We start from the raw sequence: 19,643 nt of genomic DNA, 5'->3' as shown, positions 1-19,643 counted from the left end.
GCACTCAAAAAGCGTTTCTTTTTCACTTTAAGTCAGCTTTGCACATCAGAATGTGCTTTTGTTTTGAAAAAGATCATTTGAATGCCGGCATTTCAGTGCTGTTGTTTTGTCACAGTTTGTAAAAGGGAAAAAATGATATAGCCTGTAACAATTTCAGTATAATATATTACGTTCTATTCACCAACCTTTAAGGACTGTTCAATACAGAGTTTATATCTCAGTCTGAGGTAGTACAAATATATGTAAAAAAAAGGTTTAATCTTGTTCTCATGTATACTCAATTGAGTTATTTTTTTAATTAGATAACTTAATTTTGTATTCTTCAGGTCGACAAAAGTAATTCAGGACTGAATGGGTTCAAAAAATTTTGAGTATAGGGCCCATATTCCAGCTGTTAGTTTTTAAACCAAAATATGCCCTGAATCTGTTCTACATTCCTTTACTCAAAATGACTGGAGAACATTTCTTCAAGTTATTTTCTCAGTTCAAAATTCTTATCAGATCTCTAGGCCTGTTCCTGCACGACCCTTCAATCTTCATATTTTGACTCTGGTACTCTCAGATGCTCCCTGACTGTCTTGACGATCGACGGGATCTGATCATATCAGAAATCGGTTAGGGTCGTCATATACATACTTGTTGCCGGGAGTACAAAGTAACTTGTTTTTCTTTATTAAAGGTATGCAGCCACTGGGATGTATTTGTGCAGTCACAGTAAACATGTTATAACCCTTTTATCCTATAACTAAATGACTTTTCAGACCCAGTAAGTTGTTTTAGTGCCAATACTGCAAGGGAGAAGTTGTGTAAGGGGGCACAGCATGTTATTCACCTCTAGGGCGTGGGTTTGATTCTGGCTGCAATGCACTCACGTGAAGTGAGTTTTATCGTCAACATTTAGCCCGCGGTGGGCATAAGGAACTAGGTCAGAGGTTCGTTCTCTCTCTCTCTCTCTCTCTCTCTCTCTCTCTCTCTCTCTCTCTCTCTCTCTCTCTCTCTCTCTCTCTCTCCATATGCATTTGTACAGACGCACACAGCTATGTAGGGTAAGCATATTTTTAGCCTGCATGGTTGATGCTGACGGAGACTGTATTAAGAAGCACTTTAAAAGGGCTGGGCTCTGTGTCAACTGTGGTGAAGGGAAAGTTGACATCAGTGCGGAATGCTGATTTCCTGTCTTGCTTACTCCAAGGTTAAAGGCTGTATTTTAGTGGTTGTTGAGGCGTAGTGATGAAAAGCCTGACATTGGCAAACCCAAGGTCATTCAGAGTTCAGTACAGCATGCCCAGTCGCTTCCTCTGCTTGTTCCCTGACCCCTTTTTTAAACCAGCTTCCTTTTCTTCTTTATGGTTTCAGTTTTGTCATACACAGAAGTACAGGGTGTGGACAAATACTTGCCACCATGGGCTGCCAGTGCCACTGATTTGGTGACAAATCTCTAAGCTCTTTGAAACATTCTTGAGGGATTCGTGACCATACCTAAATAATAAACCAACCTCCAATTCAGGGACAGAATAGAAATCACATCGATGGCCAGCAATCGGCATAATAACTGTATGTGGACTAAACGACTTCTGTGTCAGTTTGCACAGTCCTTCCTGTCCACGGCGAGCACAATAGAATTCTATGCCGAACCAAACCTTGTTTAAAAGCCCAACAGTTATGTCACTTGAGAGCAAGAGAGTTTTTAATTTAGTTTTAAATATGTTTCTGAAATCAGAGGGTAGTGGTGAGATGTATCTGTTGTGTCTAATTTAAACATTGCATACTCACTAATCAGTTTTATAAGGCAATATTTAGTTTAATAAGTAGATGCCGTTGCTGTATATATATTACATGCTGAGTGAGACTTGCGTGGTGATTTCTCAGATGGCTTCTGAATAACGTGTTACTGCTACTGCTTACCTCAGAGTTTTCTTTGTTCTGTTGTCTGACTAAATACCACAGTATATTTGCCAGTTTTTCTGTAATTCTTAGTGACAGAGATGAAAAAAACAGATTGTTGGGTGATTTAAATGCTGTTTCAGTTGTATGTTGACATTTCTACCTAGAGAAACACTGTTTAGATAATTGTTACTATTAAGATGTAGTAATATTAACAGATCAGGTAAGTATTCTTACCGCATGGTCATGTGATCTTGTTAAGCCAATCACAGCACTTAATTTATCCCAGCCATTTTATAACATGATTTCTGTGATGTGCATCCATGTTCTGAAACTCTGTGTTCCTACAATACATATGTTGAAGACAGATTTTCAATAGCCAATGGGTTGAGCATTTTAATAGAGCATGGTTTTAACATGATGCAAATATCTGGCTCTGAAACCATCTTCCATGGCTGCTTTATAAACATAGCAGTCAAAGGCTGTCACTGTTACAGCAAGGCAAAGTCTGCTTTGTCACTTATTTTCTCAACCAAAACATGTTACATCTGATATAAGCAATGCTGGGGCATTGAAAAGAGCAGATGACAAAATCTGATCCAGCTGACTTAAAGAATTCCAATTATATATCAATATGAAAGAAAAACTAAGCTGTCAATAAGTAGTACAAATGTTTTGAGGCATATAACTTTGCCTCAAATGCATTCTCCTCTTCCATTATTAACATTTATAGCAAATGATCTTATCCAGGGTGACTTACAATTGTTACAAGATATCACATTATTTTTACATACAATTACCCATTTATACAGTTGGGTTTTTACTGGAGCAATCTAGGTAAAGTACCTTGCTCAAGGGTACAGCAGCAGTGTCCCTCACCTGGGATTGAACCCATGACCCTCCGGTCAAGAGTCCAGAGCCCTAACCAATACTCCATACTGCTGCCCTGCCATTAGTTCTAAAGCAACAACATTAGTCTGACAAAACTTTTGGAATCTAATTATAACCCCAGTGTATTACCCTGAAGAATCCTGAGCAGAACATAAGCAGACCACAGCATTTCCAGCAATGGCAACACAATGGATTTGGAACACATTGTGGTCCTGATACAGAATCATACTGTCTTGTCAGGTACTTGCTTGGCACTGCAACAGATTATTACAGTATCTTTCAAAACCTCAAAAGTATTTTTTTCAAGTGTAAGTGGAAATGTAAAGACAACTAATAGGAAATTCGGTTTTGAACCTTACTTTAAACCACCATGGTAACAAACAATGATTCCTGTGAAAGGCCTTGATGTTTCTGTTGTTTTGTTTCTGTTGCTAGTTTTCTTATTTGGCTGCCTTATTTTTCCAAGGTATTTTTTCACAGTATTTTTTGCAGTTTCCTCATGCTTTTCCCATGGTTATACTATGCATTTACCATAATTTACCCTGCTTTGCCGTGTTTATTAATAGGCTTTATCATACCTAGTTATTCTTTACAATTCTTAAGTTGCCATGTTTTCACTACGCTTTTACTATGGTAAAGTTTTATAATGGCAGTTTGATGATGTGCATTCCTTTGACACGCAAAGTAATAAGCTCACACAATTTTTGTGTGCGCGGTCTGTCTGACAGAGACGAAAGGGGGAAAGCCTCTGTCCTTTGATGTGGCTAATAAAGAATGTTTGATAATGCACCATTAAAAGACGTTTCTTCAAAGCCATTAAAATAATGTCAGAGATGGGGAAGGGCCCCCAAGCTAGGCCCAGAAGAGTCTCTGGAAGGGGAAAGGTGACACTCGCCAGAGAATGCTGTGTGTCTGGCTTTCACTTCAACCCATGGTCCAGGCTTATATTTAAACTGAACTACACTATGCTTTTCTTTTCTACTTCTGCTGCCTCCAGGTTGTGTAATTAACTCCTCCAATATCTGGGCTAATGCTTGATTCACTGTATACAGAGAATGAAGGTCAAAATGTGTGAAATTACACAGGCTTATTCAGTGCAAAACAAAGCAGGCCTACTGGCAAAGCATTTATTGGCGCTATTTTGATGACGGGAGAAAAACAGCCATTAGGGTTACAAAACTAACAACCCTATTAAGAAGGTGTTTTTGTTCTTTCAGAAATCAAACTACTTTCTGATAAAAGCCTTGAAAACGTAGACCGACATTGAACGGATTTGAAAATAAGCAGAAATTGCATGAGCCAATATTGACATTGTGTACACAGTTCCACTGGGAAGTGTGAATTGCTCTCCTTGTAGCTCTGCTTCACTTCAGGTCACTGAACTGAAAGGAATTGAATTAATCCACTCCAGGCCCTGCTTAGAAGGTCATTTCTGCAGCAGGTTTTTTTATGCAAAAAAAATGGTTCCAGTGCCACTCATTATTGACAGAGATTATCACCACCTCTAGGAAAAACAGGGTCTATTTCTGCCTCTCTCAGCCATTCTTTATTCATGTTTCATCAAAATACAATCCTAATTTAAAAGCTGAAAGTGGAGCTGTGGGCTAATTCACTAGTCTTATAACCTAGCCCCCATTAGACATTGGTCCACATCACAAAACCATCAGAAAATTCAGCACAATTGACTTCAGAGAGACCCAGGTTTGAACTGTAGGTGTTCAGATCGAATTCGGTGCTCGAGCCAAGCAGGGAAGCACTCGTGGCATGTTCTGGCACTATTCCTGGCTGTAGCCATGGGCACTACATTTAAAAATGTGTGTAGCATTTGAGACATGTTCCGACACACATCAGGCCCGAATCAAAGGCCAGTAAACTTTATTATTGACAGTAAGACTCGAAACTGTGACCTTCCTCAGGAGTCTGGAAGCAAGCAGCCACCATGTTTATTGCCAGCAGAGCCCACATCTAGTGCCCCCATGCTCTGGAGACAATGAACAAAACACACCCATGTGAGGTAGCCACAGATGGGAGGAGCACAGATCAGGTTATTGATACAGGGCTTGGAAAGAGACAAACACAGAGAGGAAGAGAGAGACATTGAAGGGAGGCCAAACACGACGAAAGTTTAAAAAATGTGCTTTGTTTTTACATATTTCGATGACTTCTTTTGACATAAAATTACATTAATCTGAATTCCTGTTTAAATTTCTTGTACCATACATTTGGTAAAACATCTATTCATTCCCGGGCACTGCTGGTATAACAATGGCCGGTTGTGATGCATAACTGTGTTCTGAAACTCCATGGTCTGACGATGAATATACACTAAAGATAGTCTGGTAATGATTTAGTAAATGAAGCCAAATCAGGGTTGGATCATGGATTAATAAGGGGAAATTACATGATTAAAACAGGATAAAACTAGTGCAGGCATATTCGGAGTGTCCTCATAAGCACATTGAGGTTACATAGATTATAGCCAAATGCAATCCGAAACATCTGTAGGAGGCTAGGATTGAATAATAAAATATAAGTTTGGTGAACATTTGTCCAGAATCAAGGCAGTTATTGTGTTCACCATGAGAAGTGTGGGTAACTATTATTGAGTTAAAATGACCTCAATTTACAAAGCCTCATTAGTAATTTAAAAGTAATTTAAAAGTTATCTATAAAGTAGAATATAAATTAAACCTGAAATGAAACTATAACAAGCATTTGGCTGTCTCAAAAAACATAAACATGTTTTTGCTTTCCTTGTATGCATTTAGCTCTGCTTGGTTTAGCGCTTGTTAATGTATCCATTCATTACATGAAAGGCCCTTTTCTTGTTTTTTTCTTTCCATGCTGGTTGTGTGGTGTAGGGTTTTTACTTTTATCTTGTGGTGATGTGGTCTCATGGATAGTACTAGAGACTTGTCTTCTGAGTTTTCAGGCCATTGACAAAGTATAGATTTTTTGGTAAAGCATTCCAATATTTTTATAATACTGAAGTTTATTGTAGTAACACTAAAAAAAAAAAAAAAAAATACAGCTTGTGTTTGTTTGGATAAGCTACAAGAAAAGAAAATATCTTAGCCTAGTAAATGGGCCTTGTGACAACCGCATGTGATGCCACAAACTGTCAGCCAAGAATAAAACTGCATTTCCTCTTTTTCATGACAGAATAAATAATTATTCACTGGAGCTGTTTGGCTTTAAAAGTCAAACACTATACTACAGTAGTGAATATGGACCTTTTACCTAAGAGGTTATGTGTGTCCAAATGAAATCATTCCTATGACATAGTATCTATTTGTGTTCCTTCTTTGGTGTTTATTTTAACAGTCTGTCTAAATAGCACTGATCTTTAATTCTATATTAATTCAAGTGTTGCTGTAACGATACACTAATGTTGTGATATGAAATGTATCATAATACATGTGATTATCCTGATGAGCTTCTTGTATCATGCATAATAAGACCAAGTGTTGAAAGGCAAACATTAAATGGGAGAGTATGCATTCATACTTTAAAGAAAAGGGGAGTGTGTATCAGATATATTGTGGATAATCGATCCCAGTTTGTGCTATGAATCCACAGAAAACTGTTGATTCGTCAACCAAACCAGTCAGAACAATTCAGCAGAAAAGCAAATACCATTTAATTACGCAACAATCCTTTCAACAGTTAGTTAATTATAGTATAACACATTTCAAATGTAACACTTAGAAAAGGGCTTGCGATTTCAATTTAGCCTTCCTTATTGTTAAAGAAAAGTAATACGATTATACAGTAACATAATTTAAAAAGTTTTCATAATTACAAATACACTTCCACATAAACACCCCCATTTTTAATTGTTATTTCTTTTGGACAACTTCACTCTCCGTTCCTGGTACATTTTTATTTTGCTAAAGCCATTTTCACGTTCTACATCAAGAACATAGTCCTCGCTCACCATCTTCACTTACAATAGACACTTTGTATGCAGGATTTCATACTCAGAATGTTTGAACCAAGTAGAACAAAAGGGCAAAAAAAAAATCAAATTACCAAATTAACAATCAACTGAATCTCATTATCGAACAAGTATCAATTAGGAAGAAATGTTTTAAGTTGCATAAACAACTCAAAGTATTATTATATTTCTAATTTACTGGTAACATTTACACTGACGAAGGCATCAGTTGAAATGGTTGTCCATTGACTTTAAATCCAATTGTTTAACTACAATATTTACCTGGGAATTGACAATAGATTTTCATATTTAGGTTGAGCTACCTTCCTAAATCAAAAAATCAAACAACACATGAAAGGCTATAAAACAAGTTTAAAACTTGCTATGCAATGATGATAAGAAAGGATTTCACAGACATTTGTATTCAGTTCACACATAATAGGTCATACATCTGGGGAATACCTCTCTCAACTATGTCTTGTTCAAATTTCTTTTAGAAGCATCAAAGTGTACCCAGAACATGCTCCCTCCTGCAAGAATGCTGCTTGTTTTCTGTTCCCACATACTCAATCAGAGCACCAACATTGTTGCAGGAGCGGGCATGGTCTGGATACAGAAAGAGGAATCCTAACAAAAGATATGTCTTAAAAAGATCCACTGAATTCTGGAGGCAAGTTCTGGCTTACCGACAACAACACAAACAGAAAAAGAAAAATAAGAGAAAGAGAAGTGATTGCGACACTTTGTTCGGTTCCAGCAGTACCTTTCATTTCAAAGCAGGTCCAGATCTCAGCACATACGGTATCCAGCAAGCTCTGCCTGACATCTGGCACTGAATCGACGTCTGGCACTCAACTGTACCTCACTGTTCTCAGTACAACAACTTTAGCTGTAACCCTACAATACATTAAACCTGTTTACCATTTAAATATGCATACTCAGTTTGAATAGAAAAGTTGGCATTTATAGTAAATTTAATGTTTTACTTCTGTTTACTGTTTAAAAGTTTAAACCATTACAGCCTTAAACTTTAGCAAACAAAAGTTGCCATTCAGTTTGATTTAAAACAGAATGAGGTAAAAGTTTCTGCTAACACTCAATAAGACAGGAGCCAAAAGCACCACTGAAAAGAGAAAATAAGCAAATAATAAAGCACCGATGTATTTTTGATTGAGTCCAGCCTTTTGGATTTTGTGTTATTTATCCGTTTGATGCGCTATTCAGTCACAGTTCCAGACATACAGTACCGTAGGACATCACGTCTCAAACATATCACTGCCTAAACAAGCCGCAATAGAACAAGGAGCTGTATTTTTGATTGAATCCTCCCTTTTGCTGGGATAAATATTCGAATATTCGAACAGACACTGCTAGACATGTATTCTGTGGCAAAAATGACCATTTGCATCCGTTCATAAAACAAAATGTACAAATGACAGTATCAAACATATCATGCAAAGGAAACCAATGCATAAAATACATCAGAAATAAATAACACTAATACTGTATAGAAAAGTGTTTCTCTTCTCAGTAACAGCTCATTTGATGGGGCTTTAGGTTACTCATGAGATCTGATTACTGTAAAGTGGAACAAATTATAGGCTACTTTTGTTTTTTAGCTAATTTAAAACTAAAGAATATTTGAATATTCCTTTAAATTTAGCAAGAATATTCAAACATGAAAAACTCTTATTTGTCCCGACACTACAAACAAACCAGATTAAAGCTTTCTAGTTTACCTCGTAAATGTAAACTATATGACTATTCTAAATGGGGAAGGACTAAATACTGTCCTTATAAAAATGAACCATGGTAAACTTGTAAATGTGACGTTTCCCCATGCGTATACTATTTATTTACTCTTTACTACACTTTACTATGCTTTTACATTGATGTACCGCAGTGAACATTTTTACATACCATTTTCCTTTGAGAAAGTATGCCAGTTCATCTGGCCCCGTTAGTGTCTGTTATGAATTATTGCTAAGACTGAACAATATGAGGAAACCATAAACCCAGACTCGCGCTGACAGACTGGCAATGCGGCCTTGACTGCCCTGTCTGCCCTTCTGAAAAGCTTGGCTAATTAAACCTCAAACAGGGAAGGGCATTGAACCCTTTTACTGCTGGAAGTTCCAGGCATGCAACCAAAGAAATTCGATCGGATAAATCTGCAAACAATACGCTCCTCACTTCCTGTCAGGAAAGGGCAGCTTCCCTCCGAACCTGTGACAGCCTGGGGTCAGAGCTTCTCAGAAGACTCATTTCTCTATTTAAAAACCTCAAATTAAAAAACAGCAGGCTTTTGGCCTTGCTGTCTGAGATGAAGCAAATGAGTCAGCCATAAGCCGGTATGTATTTATTTTTTATTTTTTTAAACTGATTTATAGTTAATGTGAATTTACTTCTGAAAGGTGTGAGACAATGGGAATGGCAGTCGGAAGCAGGCAGACAGATGTCATGAGCTTCCCCTCAGGGGGAGAGGGAGGGAGAGAGGGAGAGAGAGAGAGAGAGAGAGAGAGAGAGAGAGAGAGAGAGAGAGAGAGAGAGAGAGAGAGAGAGAGAGAGAGCGCTCTCCAAACAATTGATATAATAGGGTATTTATTTGGCAACAACTGCTGTTTGACATACAGTAATGGGTTGCCATGGAAACCTTATAACTAAACCTAAACTTGGTATCAATAATAATGCAATAGCAAATATCTATGTTCATGGTAAAACAGGACATATGGTACTACATTAGGTTAAAGAAATGGTATTTTATGGGCCAAATCATGTGACTGTAACAAACAAGTGTACAACTGCATGTGACTGAGGGACTCAGCTGTCTCTTTAAATATGCAGAGACAATCTGTCTCCAGTGTCTTCACAGTGACAGAGCGGGAATGCTGTGATTTTAATTCTAACTCCACAACGCTCCGGCAAGGTTAAGCAAACACAGAAATAGCATGGATCACAGGGATTACAAACTAGCTTTTACATTTTTAATGTTTCAGAGGCAGCATCTTGAAACATTCATGCAGTGTTCACTGAGTTCCTTTCAGTTTCCTTTAGCAGCTGTGTTTAAAACAAAAGGCTTCTTTCTTTTTCCTTTAAACTGTATTCCTCTGCAAAACAGCATTTTTATTGCCTGCTTAGGACTACTGAAGTAATAAAAGGGAAAATGACAACACCTCCCCCACTGTGATAGACTAGCAGAAATATATTATTAAAACATGATGTGTCAGATGTATGCTGCTGTGAAAGACCTTGTAGAGTTCTATGATGATATCTACGCTACATTCTTACAACCTATTTTCTGCAGAGTTCATCTTCAATCGAATACAACTGTGCACACAAACACTGTAGCACCATCTTAAACACCCCCTTGGAATGCCGTGACTCCTTACAGAGTATCCCCTGTGCTCAAACTGAAATGTTCACATTGAAACTGGTAAACTTCCATGACAAAACGATGGGGAAGTTTATGCAGTACTAAGTTGGCATTATTTATTTTGGAAAATGAAAGCTGCTACACAACTAGGAAGAAACAAGTGTTACCTTTAATGCTAACTTAACCACTAATGTCTGACGTAACTGTCATTACCTGCTAGATAACTGACCGTGATGACAGTTAGGTGGCTTGAGCCAATTGTGAGGGCATTTCATGAAAGACAAGATCAATTATCCACAGTGGAGGGTATTAATGCTATTACAAACCAATGTTTTTTGTGTATGAAGACATTTTTTTAATTGCATTTTTATGTTATATTTTGATCTGGATTGCTTATTCTGACTGCGGGATAATGACCACTCTACTGGGAACCAGGCTGATCTGTGAGCTTTGTCATTTCTGAATATTGCCCTGGTTCTATATTTTTAAGAGAGATATTTTTCTGTGTATGTTTTTTTTTTAGTTTAGTATTGTTCAGACACGAGTTTATTTCTCTCTGAAAAATTACTTTTGCATCAAAATAGAGCCCAGTTTATAACATTCGAAGTCCAGCAATATAACCTTGTGTTGAATCAAAAAAGCTTGGCCAGGCAGACGCGATTATTATTTCTGGTTTGTGCTTACACATGCATAATAAATTAGCAGTTTGTGCTTCCTGACCCATTTTTATATACTTGCTCTGTGCAAATGCGAGCTGTGTGATATTTTCACCCTATAGCAGCAACCATCTTTGCTTTATGATGAACTCATCTGAATTTTAAACCCTAATGGTTTCAATTTTCATTGAAAAAAAAAAAAATCTCTTATTATTATTTATTTCTTAGCAGACGCCCTTATCCAGGGCGACTTACAATTGTTACAAGATATCACATTATTTTTACATACAATTACATTTTTTTTAACATATTATTTCTACATACAATTACTCATTTATACAGTTGAGTTTTTTTACTGGAGCAATCTAGGTAAAGTACCTTGCTCAACAGTACAGCAGCAGTGTCCCCAGCTGGGATTAAACCCACAACCCTCCGGCCAAGAGTCCAGAGCCCTAACTTCTACTCCACACTGCTGCCTTAGGATGACCAGTGAGCAGCACTCCTCAAACCTGTCCCCTTGTGACCAGTGTTGTGCTGAGAACCAATCTGACATAGGGTCGGTCCAAATCAAAGTTAGCACTTAGTGAACGAGGACGCGAAAGCATTCAAGGTAATAAAACACAAGAAAAATTCCAAGAGAAATCTCGCGGAACCAAAACAAGCCCTTTTCGCCCTTCAAAAAGCAGCTATTGCTTGTTGACTACAAGTGGGTTGAGAAGGGGGAGTGGTTTGCTATCACGGACCAAATCTACTCAATTCCAGCTATAAATCACATTGCAAGACTTTCACAGGACCGGATTTTATAGTCAGCTTTGAAATTGTCTAAAGCTATTGCGTATTAGCAAATAGTAAAAAAAATAACACTAAACATCCTGATATTTGCACAAAAAAAGAGATGGAGCGATGTCTCTTTCAGTGATGGTAAAGCTTTTTAGATATATTTTCTTTTATTTCTTATCTTTGTAGTAAGCTACGACTACGGTACACTTATTTTTAAGTCCATGGACAATACTCGCACATCATCTGTGACGTCACCTACTTCTGTTCAAATTATTCATTTCCTAAAGGCACAGTGGTTCATTACATTGAACTTCGATCAAACTCAAGGCTAGCAAATGTAAACAAACTAGAATACTAATAAAGAACGTATGAATGTTTTAACCACTTTAAAGATATTAACTTTTATTTTTTAACATTTGGTTACTCTCGTAAAGTACTTAAAAATGTAGGCCTACACAGAAACATTGCATGAAGCCCAAATTCTCGGCATGTAAGAACAAGCCCATTGTTCCAGTACAAGGGAGCACAATTTTTATTTTGGCTATACCGTGTCAGCATGCCAAGTGGTCCCCTCGAAACATATAACAAAATTACGTAATACCTATAATGGTAGTCTAACTGCCATCTAAGAAGCATCAAGATGAAGTTTTTTTAATTTGCTTTGGATTTTCGACAGAAGAAATAATAATAATAATAATAATAATCTGCAATCAACCTTTTTTTTTTTCACGGCACTGGATAGCATTTCATTTGACTTCTTATTGTATAATATGTACTGGTACTGATCCTGGTGACAGTGTTATGTTGGTTTTTGGATGTTCTATTTTTTTTATCAGCATTTAAATTTTATAATACTCGCAGAGTTTCTTTGTTAACCGACTTTTTTTTTTTTAATCTTCGTTCTTGTGCAGTTATAGCCTACTATACAGCCTTGATTTTGCATTAGCTGGAAAACAGAACTATAATTAGTACCATATTACAGCAAACAAAAATCTCAGCAAAACATTTCCCCATCAAATTAGCTATTAGAGATAGGGGAGAAACACTCTTATGTGTGGTAGAGTGTTTGTTATTTATTTCAGACATCATTGATGCACCGCTTTCCTTGCATGTTATCTTTTTGAAATTGTTAAAATTACAGAATGTATAAATGACTTACTCGCTGAACACAAAACTAGCCTACTTAGCTTGTAAGACAATTTGCGAGTTCCGCTTCCTGTATGAAAGCCCTCCTCTTCTCCCTCTCCTGTAGAGCTTGCTGACCTCTACTCTAGACAACACTGAGGTGCTTATCATCTCTAATCTCTCATTTGCTCAATTCCCTCTGGGGGGGAAACTGAGGGGCAAAGTTTCCCAGACACCCTTCCTGCCGTCTAATTAAAGAGACCCCTTGTATTCCTGTCCCACCATCACAAAGACCCAAACTCAAACAGGAGACAACTGGATTCATAGAAACGAGAGCAGGGGTCTGAACAAAGCTTCACATACAGTAAATACACCCTCAGGGCTTTAGAGAATAACTGAGTTCGTTTTTACTTTAGAATACTGTACACTTTATCCAGAACAGAACTATAGATACTATAAATGTTTCATACAAGTGATATGGTTCATAAACGTTAAACCTTAAATGCTATTGTTTGTACAAAGAACAAAAAAAAGAAAAGTCTAAAATATACTTTTTTAAGCATTATGGAAACATGGAGGTCTTTAAATGCCAGTTAATGACTTACACGGGTGGTTTAAGTCTGAAGCTTTTAGGCTTTATTTAGCCTTTTTTTTTTTTTTTTTTAGCTATTAACAAACAAAACACAAACAAAACTGGTAAAAATTGGATGACATATTTATTTGTTGTGAATTCTAACAACTGTCTTACAAACTAGTGTCTTGAAAAAGTACTTCACTGTGACCTACAGCACATTGACAGCATGTAGAATCTCACTACAAAAGGCCACATGTAGTTTCATCAAAAGTATAAAAATGGTTCTCAAGATATTGCCTTTAATAGTTCAGTCAATGAAATTAAAGAATCTTGTCAAATGACTTCAGTCCATTTGATGTTTAGTCCAATTTGTCCATAAAACACTCAATCATAAGCTACTTGCATTTGTCTCATTGTATTAGTATTTCTGTTTAGTACTTCTGTAAATTAAACATGTTTTCAGAGTAATATTTATTTTACACAACCTTTTAACTCGTTTTACTCTGAATACTGTAACACAGTCCTCACATTTAAACACTTTGAACAATAATACGTGCTTATGAATGTATACCATTTATATGCGAGTGAAGGTGCTAAATGTTCATCCGTATGTCGTATTCTTCTGAGAGGAGAAACAAAATAGATTGAAGACTTACCTTCCCCCCCCCCCCAGTTGTATCTCGATTAGTGGTCTGTGGAAGTGTAATAAAGCACAGGAAAAGCAAGGCAAGGCACAGACGAACATGGTTAGTCAATAAGAAAAAGTGTGAAAAAGCATTGGTCACAAAAATATGACTAATACAAGCAAAGGGAAAGAGTGGGAAACTGCAAAACTACTTTGTACCATGGTACACTGCCATGATAGCTCTGTGGAAAGAGCACCATGGAGAGAAATCCTGCTCTCTCATTGGCTGACAGGGTAGAGGTAAAGGGTGTATTTAACATATATACAGCGAAAATGATTGAAGGACTCAACCTGTGGTCTGGTCCCACAATCCTTTCCGCAATCCTCAAATTGCACATAATATCCACCCCAGTGTTCTTCAGTGCTTAATTCTACTAGAGTATTTAAAATAATAATAATAATAATAATAATAATAATAATAATAATAATAATAATAATAATAATAATAATAATTCCATATATTTTAAATGTATAAACCATATTGAAATATATTTTATTTCCATATCATATCAGTATATTTCAGTCACAGGTACGGTATTCTCTTATTCAATATTCTTCCAAGCTTTTATAAAACAAGCTTTGCTATTACACTATTGCATTACATCAGTCCTAAGAAATCTACAGTCCAAGCCTAGATGTATGGACAAACACTGCTCTGAATCCTCAGAATCTGACATATCTACATACGACCGTCTCCACTATATCCCCTTCACAGGGGACTTCATCACCAGCGGAGGATAATTAACAGGAAACACCTATGGAATGCACATTTCTGTGTAAAAACTTTAAACCATAAAGGGACTCAAAGGCTTAAGAAAAGAAAGTATGTGTCTCCGTTCTGGACTCTGCTAAACCCCTTGCGTGTGCCTACTTTCAGACCGCAACCTTGACAGACACAGACCTCATAAATCCTTTTTTGCAGCACCGTGAAACCTGAAAACACCACAACATGGCCTCCTGAAATCCTCCACCATACAAGGAAACAATACTGCCCTTTATTGAAACTTGAAGTTGACAGAAAGGCTTGTCGACGGATAACTGGCAAACAAAAAGAGGCTGTCATCCACCTTTGCGCTCAATAACACCTATTAACTTCTCCACCAGCCTGATATCGAGATAAGCCAGAGGTGCTGAAACATAAATGATGCCAGTACTTCTGTTTACCAGCTCTTCTAACAGCAATTTCTATGAGGGTACCAGCTGGGTAAAAGCTAGTGCTTTCAAAACACATTTTCGTAATCAGCATAATAACATTCTAACAAAGACCCTTGTCCATTTTATTTTCCAGACCCTTAAATTTACATTCACTACTGCCTTCCTGTGGAGCAGATATCAGGGCCCCACACGCTGAGCCTCACTCACAGGACATGGGGGACCCTTAAATGGGAATGAAATTACTTTATAGTGCGATGGCAACATTAACTCGCTCCACTGTTCTCTCCCGCAAAACAGGGGGACCGAATGAAGTTATATTCCATTGCCCACTTTGATTATGTGGCTCACAACCCCTACCAGAATCTCTGTATGAATAATAGAGAAACAAAACATCCTGGTACCAGTGGAGCTGATCCTTTTTAGCTTTGGATAATTGTCAGAAACACGATTACTGTTAACAATACTATTAGTGGGAAAAAAAATTCAGCAAAATTAATAACCAAAACTTATAAAATTCTAGATACTACCATGATACACTTCTCCAGGCATGCATCAGCATGTGGATGGAGAGTTGTAACAGGGCGTAGACAGGGGGCGAAACAGCGACCTCGAACGCCACAAGCAAGCTTAACCGCTATGCAAATGAGCCAAATTCGTGGTTATAGAGCTTTTAACTTTATCACACCTCACCAACAGGGGACAGAATCTGTAACAGCAGTGCATCACACAGCACTGCCCGTGACACCAACTCAGGGTGCTTACCATTGAAGTAGCTCTTGACTTTGAGATAGCCCACGCTGAGACGCAGCACAGACAGCTTGTCGAGGCGGGCACGCACATCCTCCGAGAACGGCAGGAGGCTGGTCAGCTTGTCCAGCTCAGAGTTCAGCCTGTCCCGGTGTCGCTTAGATGGGTTCGATTTGATTCCATCTGTGGGCTGGGGCTTTGGGCTACAGGACAAATAAATAAACATTAATTATTCATTAATACAGGTATTTATATAGACATTATAATAATCTTAAAACATTTTCATCCGTATCTTCAAAATCACAGATTCTAAGGTAAAGACACAAGCCAACCTTTCTACTGGACATACTGTAAGGCCCAAGATTCACAAAACTGTAAAGACTGTTTCAAGGACTGTTTTTTTTTTAACATTCAATGCTTTGGAAAATGACAATAAACTTAAAACCCTTCTCTAAGAGTTGGAAAAAAAAGGTTTTGTGAACTGCAAACTTCATTGAATTAATCAAATGGGATTTAAAAAAACAGTTCTTAAAAAAACATTCCTTAAAACAGCCCTTAAATGTGTGTGAATAGTTTTGTTCACCATCTTCTTTTATTATTTTTACATACAGCATCTTTGGTTTGCGTGCACATACATGAGAGTAAATGGACTGACCCTCACAAAACCTGGCAATTTAGTTATACAAATGGAATCTGTGACAAGGATTTTGTAATATATAAAAGTTGCATCTCCCAGCTTAAGTCCCAAGATGGCAAATCTGTCAGAGGGCTCAAGCTTGTATGTAATCAGTTGGCAAGTGACACTGTATTCAAAACTGCACTTATATCTTTGTGCCCCATACTTTACATTTCTTAACATCTTCCTTATTTTAAGTGTGGTGTACTTATCATCAATGTGTTGTGTGGTGTCAACCTTAGCAACCAGGTTAGCAACACAAACCAATATGACAGGCCATAAGGGACTACACACCTTTAGCCTAACATCATGGCCTACAGGAACACAAAGAGACCACATCCTTCCCCTTTTTGGGTGTTTGCACAAATACTGGCCAAGAAAACTTAAATTTGCCCAGAGTAACCACATTCATGTGTTTTATCAATGTCACCAAAAAACAGATTTGTACAGTAGAGTGGACTTTGTTACAAGTAGTAAATGATTACATTAATTTCTCTGTTTTCACATTCATATTAAATATGTATGTAGCTTGTTGTTGTTTTCATTGTTGTAACATTTTATCGGAATATATTTGTTCTTCCTCCTCATAAATTAAAATAATTTGAAATCTGGTCATCATTTTGATCTGCTGATGTTGACGTTTGGCTTGTACAGCTGATTTCAGTTGAAGTCAGTGAAGATGTTGCGTTTATTATTATTTGTTTATTTATTAGCTACAGTTGGCACTGCCCAGTCACATTAACTTACAGGGGACGCAAGACCGTTGTAAATACTAAGGCTGTAGTTTGTACTACAGAAAATAACTCCTGTAGTTTATACAGATGTACACGTTTACAACTAATTAAAAACAAACTCACACTACTGAAATTCAATTTGCTTTTTGATTATACTTATACTAAAATGATAAATCATTTATTTGTAATGAGTTTCATTCTGAATATTTTTTCAAAGTGTTAAATCGATGCAGAAATGTTCTCTTTGAGATACAGCGACTCACTGGCAGTCACCTGCCCCACAGTTTCAGTAAAGCGTGTGTTTTAAGTTTTAAGTAGAGTTTGAACTCCTGTATTCAAACACTCAATCATATATTCTTAAGTGTCAAAACTAAGCCAAGTAGACAGACGTGTGGACTAATGCCTTTATGAGGACAAGAAAATCACTCACGAAGGCGTTTGCCACAATATTTGTCATCTTGTTTTAACAAGTGCAGTAAAGACAGCTTGATAGGACTTTAACTTCCATTAGAAAAGAGAAGAAAATGGTTCAAGAAAGGAGTAGTGGAAATTAAAGTATTAAAGCCAATTAGGCAGGAGACTACTTTTAAAATCTGAGTTACAACACCTTTCAGTTGTTTAGTACATATTACTCATGATGTATTACATGCAGTGGTATACTGAGTTTGTTATACAGTATCATGGGACAGAAAGCAAAGGAAAGCGCATTAAGATATAACTCACAGAATTAGACTGGATTGTGCATCCTGGAGAAAATACTCGACTCCATGAGCAACTCATAATTGAAACTTAACCAGATTACATTTATTTGATTCAGAAGCACAAACTTGCACGTACAGTAATCTCCGCATATAGGAACATCTCCTAAGAGAACACTTCGGCTAAGAGAACTACCTTGTAGTGAAACTGATTTTTCCCATTGTAAATGCTCCTCCTAAGGAACAGGAACTTAAAAGAACACCTTTTTGGTAACGATAGCAACTCGTTCACAACTAATACAGTACTGTTTTATAACCTGATAACTCATCATCATGAAACTCAAATTCAAACGGTTTATTCAATCTTTTCAAATGTGACTTGTTATCGTGAGTGTCTTGAGGCACACTGATTCAATTCAATCTTTCCAGAACCGCCGCCACTTATCATTCATTGCCTTTTGTATTGATTTCCATGACTGCACCGCATCGCTACAAGTCGCTGAGCAATTTGGTGTTTCCTTTTCTGGTGAGTTGCTTCAGTACATGTATTCATAATCTAGAGTTGCTGCTGCTGCTGCGTTTTTTAATGTGTGTTGGGGTGCTGTGCTAATTTAGTTTGACAGTTTATTAACATTAGTTTGTCTGTTACTTTATTATTACAGTTTATTAACACTTGCCTATTGCTTTTCTCTTATTCTGTTCATTTCATATGCTGATGCACGTGCATCATGAAAGTAATACATATATATTTATTAATTGATTCATATTGTAGTCAAATCCTTCTCAGGAGAACACTTTGCTTGCTTCCCGGAGACTACTGTAGTAAACTTTAGTTACATTTAGTTATGTAAGGCAGACACTGGCAGCAAATAGCAGATTTAAGATAATGGCCAAGTTACCTTTTTTCTACTGGGAGGCAACGGTATAGGACTCCAAAGTCATAAGCAAATTTCTGTCAAACAGGTCATTATGGTTCTCTCCTAATAATCACCTTACAATATATACCATAGGTTAAACATAAGTCAGTACATATATATTCTTTTACCAAAGCCTGATATAATTTTGTACATTGGTCACTGAGCACTTAATTCAAGCTCCCACTTATTCCCAATCATTCTTCAGTTAAAGCTATAAAGCTCTCTCACTCCAGTTGCTGGTACACTTGGTTTACATGATCATCATATTTCTCTACAAGGTACATAGTACAGTAATAGTAATACAATTAGGCATTTCTTTTTATTTGTTATTATTTAGTGTGCCCAATTATTTTACCCCCGATTTTCTACCCAATTTGGAATGTCCGATAATTTTTTCCCCTCACCGCAGTAATTCCCCGCACAGCTTATGAGAACTTAAGGTTTGGTGGTCGTTCTCCAATCCCACGACAGGGCCAGCTTCCTCTTCTACACTCAGGAACTCGAGAGCGCATGTTAGCGAGCTACTGGCCTCTGGAGGACAAAGGCCAGCCCTGCAGATGTCTGCTTGAGCTCACCAGTGCCTGACCAGCAGGGTTCGCTGTAGCGCGATGAGGAGAATCAGTCCCTGCCTGTTTTGCCTACCTAACCCACGGGAGCACCAGAGTCAATGCGATCCTCCCCTTCGGAATTCTCAGCGAAGACTGGCGACTTCACACAGCCAGGATGCGATCCTGCACACCACTCGGGGACCCCTGACCGTATTTTAAAGTGCGTATTTGGGTGTTTATTTCACTGCACATACTTAACCTTT

At 37.4% G+C, this 19,643-nt stretch overlaps 1 protein-coding gene across 1 annotated transcript in view; it reads right to left on the bottom strand.

Moving 5' to 3' along the window:
• Positions 1 to 19,643, bottom strand: part of LOC117401326 (aryl hydrocarbon receptor-like) — a 118,176-nt gene that overhangs the window by 77,084 nt on the left and 21,449 nt on the right. Inside the window, exon 2 of the mRNA XM_034001923.3 lies at positions 15,823 to 16,010. Within this exon, the coding sequence (XP_033857814.2) occupies positions 15,823 to 16,010 (188 nt within the window). The remainder of the gene's footprint in view (positions 1 to 15,822; positions 16,011 to 19,643) is intronic.

Source organism: Acipenser ruthenus, chromosome 10 (assembly GCF_902713425.1).
Source record: "Acipenser ruthenus chromosome 10, fAciRut3.2 maternal haplotype, whole genome shotgun sequence".
Taxonomy (NCBI): domain Eukaryota; kingdom Metazoa; phylum Chordata; class Actinopteri; order Acipenseriformes; family Acipenseridae; genus Acipenser; species Acipenser ruthenus.
This window is presented reverse-complemented; position numbering and strand designations above follow the sequence as displayed.